At 29.6% G+C, this 6,029-nt stretch overlaps 2 protein-coding genes across 6 annotated transcripts in view; one reads left to right on the top strand and one right to left on the bottom strand.

Moving 5' to 3' along the window:
• Positions 1–4,000, top strand: part of LOC106678389 (homeobox protein Nkx-2.5) — an 18,229-nt gene extending 14,229 nt beyond the window's left edge. The window contains exons 4-5 of the mRNA XM_067049590.1: positions 3,485–3,612; positions 3,702–4,000. Coding sequence (XP_066905691.1) covers positions 3,485–3,612; positions 3,702–3,939 — 366 coding nt within the window. The 3' untranslated portion in view covers positions 3,940–4,000. The remainder of the gene's footprint in view (positions 1–3,484; positions 3,613–3,701) is intronic.
• A 1,361-nt stretch (positions 4,001–5,361) lies between these two features.
• LOC106682231 (aspartate aminotransferase, cytoplasmic) overlaps positions 5,362–6,029 on the bottom strand; it is a 25,779-nt gene continuing 25,111 nt past the window's right edge. For all 5 annotated transcript variants that reach the window (XM_014423007.3, XM_014423088.3, XM_067049624.1 and 2 more), the window contains one exon: positions 5,362–5,603. In XM_014423007.3, coding sequence (XP_014278493.1) covers positions 5,443–5,603 — 161 coding nt within the window. In that variant the 3' untranslated portion in view covers positions 5,362–5,442. The remainder of the gene's footprint in view (positions 5,604–6,029) is intronic.

The following is a 6,029-nucleotide window of genomic DNA, read 5'->3' as shown; positions in this document are numbered from 1 at the left end:
TTTTTTATACATATGATATAATATCCATATGTTAAACGAAGTCAATTTCCGTTACGGGACACTTTTTCTAACATGGCATCCCGCAAAATGATTTATAAGACGTTGTCACGTCAAAAAATGATAACAATAAAAATAACTCAAAGGACTTTGAAGTGAATAATAAAGCTGCAAATTTACAATTAGTGAATTCATATAATAATGAAAATAAAACAAGACACAGAATATAATAATAATAAGGATTCAATAATATTTAATACTAAGCACATATACATTTCTAATTCTAATCGTAATATAATGAATAACTATATGGAGTTAATAAAAAATACAGGGAGATATGTTCATTTGGTGAATCAAAATCAGTTATTGGGAATACTGTAAGGAAGTAACCAGTTAAATACTTCTTGTTTAGTTTTCTTTGTACTTTAATATTTAATGTATTTATTAGTTCTTCTGGTAAGCCATTTAACAGATATGGTACCATATATTAGGGGTATTCAAGATGTTTTGTTAAATGTAAAATGTTTTACCATGTTCAATGTTATAAGTATAGGATTGTGAACAGCCCAATTTCAAGTCATGTTAAATGGTAAATGCATAAGAGCTCCTAGCGGATTTTTTGAGCAACTTGTTTTACAACCTTTCCTTCCAAAACTTTCATGTTATTGTTTACTTCTAAGTTTTGATTAAAGTGATTTATTGTAAGAAGTCTGAATTGTTTGAAAAGTGGAAGTTGTGTAAAAGTGTAAAAGTTTGGCTACTGAGTGCCTTGTTAATCGTCTGACTTGTAAGGAAGAGAATCAAGATGAGCTAATTGACAACTGTCATTACACCATTATTATTGTCATTCATTGCTTTATTAGTTTTAAAAACATCCAAAATAATAATAACACAATCAAAGCACAAAATACGAGCAAGTAAGTTAATACGACTACAAATAAAACGGTGACCAGCTCAGAGTCTGCGTGACGTCATTCTCCATTTAACAGACCTAATAACAGACTCTCAACCATCTTATGTGTTATATCGTTTTAACATGAGGGGTATTCATGATCTTTGGTTTAACATGTTAAAGCGTGTTAAATGGAAAAACTCATGTTAAATCGAAAAAAATTGCCTTCTTTTACCGTGGTAAAACGAAATAACATTTAACATGGCTGAGAGTCTGTTACTTGGTCTGTTAAATGGAGAATGACGTCACACAATAGACCAGTAGAGATCGCCGCCTTTTTTGTTATTAAACCAGAATGGATAATTTTAATGATACATTTGAGAGAAAAAACAGAAGAGGTAATAAGGAACAGATTGTAATAACTAGGCATGTTGTAATAAATTACTTAAATCAAAACTGAAGTAAACAATAACATGAGGCTCTGGAAGGAAGGTTATAAACATAAAGACTTATAAAACAAGTTACTGAGAAAATCCGCTAGGGGCTCTTATGCATTTAACGTTTAACATGACTTCAAATAGGGCTGCTCACAATCCTATAGTTATAACATTTAACATGGTAAAACATTTTACATTTAACACAAGATCATGAATACCCCTATGGTAAAAGTAGGAAATATTTCTCCATTTAACGTAAGTTTTCCCATTTAAGATGTTAAACTAAAGATCATGAATACCCCTAGTATAAGGTAAGTTTACCAAATATATTGTTATAGGGTGGTTCAATAAATTTAATTTTTTTTCCTACATTTTTTATATATATTATTTCTTTTCTATATAAATTACTATCCATAATTTTAAAGATAATTCTGTAAAAATAAAATAGTTTAGATGGTAATGTACCAATGATTTTATAATTTTATTAGCTCCAAATCTTCCAGTTCCACTATTTCTATGTACATATTTTTTGAAAAGTAAATATGAAATTCAAAAATTGGATAATAAACCCACCAGGTTGATTTAAGAATGAAACAAGCCGTTCGAAAGACAGAATTCTAAAGGTGCCTCTACAAGTTAACCTAGCCATTGCAAGTTCGAGTATACACATAATCTTGTAGATGAGTTACTTGGATTGGTTGGTATGAATTTGTATCCAACCCACTGAGTGTCGGTTTTTGAGCTCAAATTAGACAGCACTTGTGCTGCATCCACACGTTTGTGTTCATGTTAGCATTGTTTCAGAACTGCAAATTGACTAATATTTGAGCTCTTGATGTTTTAATTAATTAAACAATTTCCCCGACTTTATGATTCAAAACATAACTCTAGTTTATAGGCGGCTCTGCACGTAACAAGCATGTGGATGGGTAACCTGGATGGTACAAAGTGGCCTCAATTTGCGGCCACCCATTAGGTGTAGGTTTTGGGTCACAAATCAAACGGTGCTTATGCATTCACACATTTGCATTGTTTTAGGACTGTCAAAAGATGAATATTTGTGCTCTCCATGTTTTAATTAATTAAAGAATTTCCCTAACCTTTGATTTAAATGACAACATTAATTAAAATAAAGTTTTAAAACTCATTCGTGCTAATATCAATTTTATAAATTTCAATTTTTAATTGGCCTAGCTAGTAAATTTTAAAATATCAAAATTTTTTTTAATATTAATAGTGTTTGTTTTGAAACATTAAAACAAATATTAATGCTTATAATTTTATTTGAGATATAATTATTTTAAAATATTTTTGTTAGGTTAGATAAATTAATTTAAAATACCTATTTGGTCGGTTTTATTTTTGATTTGTTTTAACAAATTAAGAATAGTTTATGATTGGAGAAGTTTGTCGGGGATGCGGTCAGCAAAGAACAACATAAATAAACAAAACCATATTTATTTATTTTATGCCGACGTTTTGACCTGAGGTCTTCATCAGGGGTTATGGCGTAGAAGGTAGGCCAGCAATTTGATGACAGCGATAACCTCTGATGAAGACCTGAAACTCAAGTCGAAACGTCGGCATAAAATAAATAAATATGGTTTTGTTTATTTATATTGTTCTTTCCTGATCGCACCCCCCCCCCCCGACAAACTTCCCCAATCATTAATCTACGGTCAACTATCTATACCTCATTAAGAATAGTTTAATTCTCTTTATAAAAAATGTTTTTAAGTCAAATTAAAATTAAAATGATTCTTTCTATTATATAATGAATAATTAAAGTTATTTCACACACAAAGAAGTTCTGTTTACTTCTTACAGTTCTACATATTAAGAAATCTTAATTTACTCTATTATTAAAACTTTTGAAATTGTTATAACACTTTTTTTTTTTACATATCTGTGTTGTAAATAAAATAATTACACATTTGAGCTAATTCTTGTTTAATAACAAAAGTAACAATACCATTTTTTTTTATTTTTTTTGTTTCTTTGACAATTATATGAGAATAAGTTTATTACCTAAATATTTAAATGAAGATCTGATAGCTGAGCAGGTTGGGATGTGGGTCCCAGATGACTTGGTCAGAAGGTTCAAAATTTATTTTGAATATTTTAATAAATAAATTAAAGCAAATAACCTCATTTTCAGGCACAGGTATACGAACTTGAGAGAAGGTTCAAAGTACAGAAATACCTCTCTGCTCCAGAAAGGGAAGTCATGGCAAATGCTATCAAGCTAACTTCGACACAAGTTAAAATATGGTTCCAAAACAGGCGGTATGTTTTATAAAATTTTGCTATAATTCAACTTCTAGATTTGCTTTATTTTATTTATTTATTTTTTTCAATTAATTCATCCAATTCAGGTATAAAGTCAAAAGAATGAAATCCGAAGGGCAGAGGAGCCAAGACACAAGTAACCAGGTTAGCGTCAAACAAGAAGATAATTGGTACCCCTCTGACATCGCTGAATATCCAATGACGCCTCAGCATACCAACGGTACCAATAGTATTATCCAATATTACCAGCAGCCCGAATACAGTTACCAATTTCCTAACAACAACTACCCAGTTATACCAGATCCTAACTGGAAATTCATTTAAATAAGAAATGAGTTAAGACTTCAATATTCTGTGATTTAAGATATATTTTTGTAAATATTTTGTATTTAAATGTTAATAAGTAAGCTATGAATATGTAATTAAAAATGTATATTTTTTATAAACAATGTTTGTTGTATGTTTTAAGATATTATAAAACTATTACTAAGAATAATTATTATTTACCTGATCCAGATTCAGTTATTTTTGAACATAAATATTCAATTTTTTTTTTTAACCCTTTCCTGGCCAATTTTGACTAAGAGAGGTTACTGTTGGGTGACTGCTCTTTGCTGACCAGAATGAGAAGGTTAAGTTTTCATTCTGTGGAGCCGCCAGAAAATAAAAGTCAACCCATCCAGCCACTGTAGTTGTGAGGTTGCTAAGGTGACACCCTAACTCACTCACCTACAACAACTTCACTTATGATTATACTAACATTGAAGCTTTTTATGCTGCCATTTAATAAATCTTCAATGTGACACACCTTCTAATCTTGCTTCTATCACTCAGAAATGTATTAACGATACCTACATCACCCTCAATATATAAGAATTATCTACTCACTTATTACCTATAATTGGAAGCCACACCAAATATAACAAGCTAAAAATTTCTTATAATAGAAATATTGTTATTTTTTTAATTTCATACAATTGTATTCAGACATGCATTACCCTTTTTCTAAATTATATACAACCATTTTAACAAAAATTATAATTTAATTCAGAGGTAACCAACCTTATTATAAGACCATGGGTGTATAAAACCTATGTTCACCATACTGAGCTCTGACACAGCTGTGCCTTATCTAAAAGCACACGAGCAAGGGAGAAAAAAAAGTCAGTTATATCTCTCCAATTTTCGATTACTTTAATGAAAACTCTGTACAACTACTAGTCTAAATTGATAAACCTGCCAAGCATAGTTAGGGGAAACGAAAACTGGCAGCTGTTTCAAAATGTATAAAATAATTAATGTTTCATCTTGAGCTCTATATCTTTAAAATTACTGACAGCACTTCACAATAATATACTTAATATACTACTCCAACAATAATATACTTTTAGTTTAATAAATATTCTTTACAGCAGAACAATGTGCTCTTGACTATCCCCTTCCAAAGACTAGAAATAATGGCTATGAAGAGAATATGGTTGGGGTTGCGGTCAGACAATAATACAAATAAGTTGAAAAACTTTTTTGTGTTATTTTCTGACCGCAACCCAACCATCTTCTCTTCATATATATTATCCATGGTCAACTAGCTTCTCATCGTTAGAAATAATGACCTTTAAAGAATTAATGATATGATAATTTGAATTCTAAATATATATCTGTATGGACAGAATAAAATCCAAACCTATTTTCAACCCTAAAACTAAACAAAACATTATTACTATATAAAAAAATAAGACATTATTATAAATATTACAAATATTTATTTCAGAAATAATTTTTAATACTGCATAAAATCTAGTCGGTCGCAGATGACCGATGATCACCTTATTGACCTATATCATCAATATCGGGGTACTCTTTCATGGAGTCTGCTATGGCTTCTGCCACATACTCAACATTGTTATCACTAAGTGAACCAATATTGAAGCTGCCATTTTTACGAATATAAACATGATGGTAAAGTATTAAATGTTGGATTTGACGATCTGAAATATAATAAGGCATTCTGAAAAATAGCTAGCAATTTATTAAATGTTAATGTAATTTATTATAAAAAAATAATAAATTAAAGCTGAAAGATGCTTTTAATCAAATAAAATTTTAGTCATGTTAAATGATCATGATTAGAAATCAGATTTTCGTGAAACTGCATCTTTTGTTCCCTAGCTTTAAATTTAGTCAAACCTTAACAGGAAGTTGAATCACAGAAAATTCATTCAAATATTTATTTTATAATATATTGTAATATGCTCCTTTTGTAGTAAATAGTATATTTTGAGGTATAAATGGTTTTAATATGTTTTATTTTATGTATCATTTTAATATTCATTGTTTTGTTTATCCAAAAAGCAAACTAACCAAGTTTCATTGTTTATAATAACTTCGTGACACGATAAACAAGATGGCCGTAT

The sequence above is a fragment of the Halyomorpha halys genome, unplaced genomic scaffold (assembly GCF_000696795.3).
Source record: "Halyomorpha halys isolate HHAL.00 unplaced genomic scaffold, Hhal_1.1 Scaffold2.1, whole genome shotgun sequence".
In the NCBI taxonomy this organism is placed as follows: Eukaryota; Metazoa; Arthropoda; class Insecta; order Hemiptera; family Pentatomidae; genus Halyomorpha; species Halyomorpha halys.
This window is presented reverse-complemented; position numbering and strand designations above follow the sequence as displayed.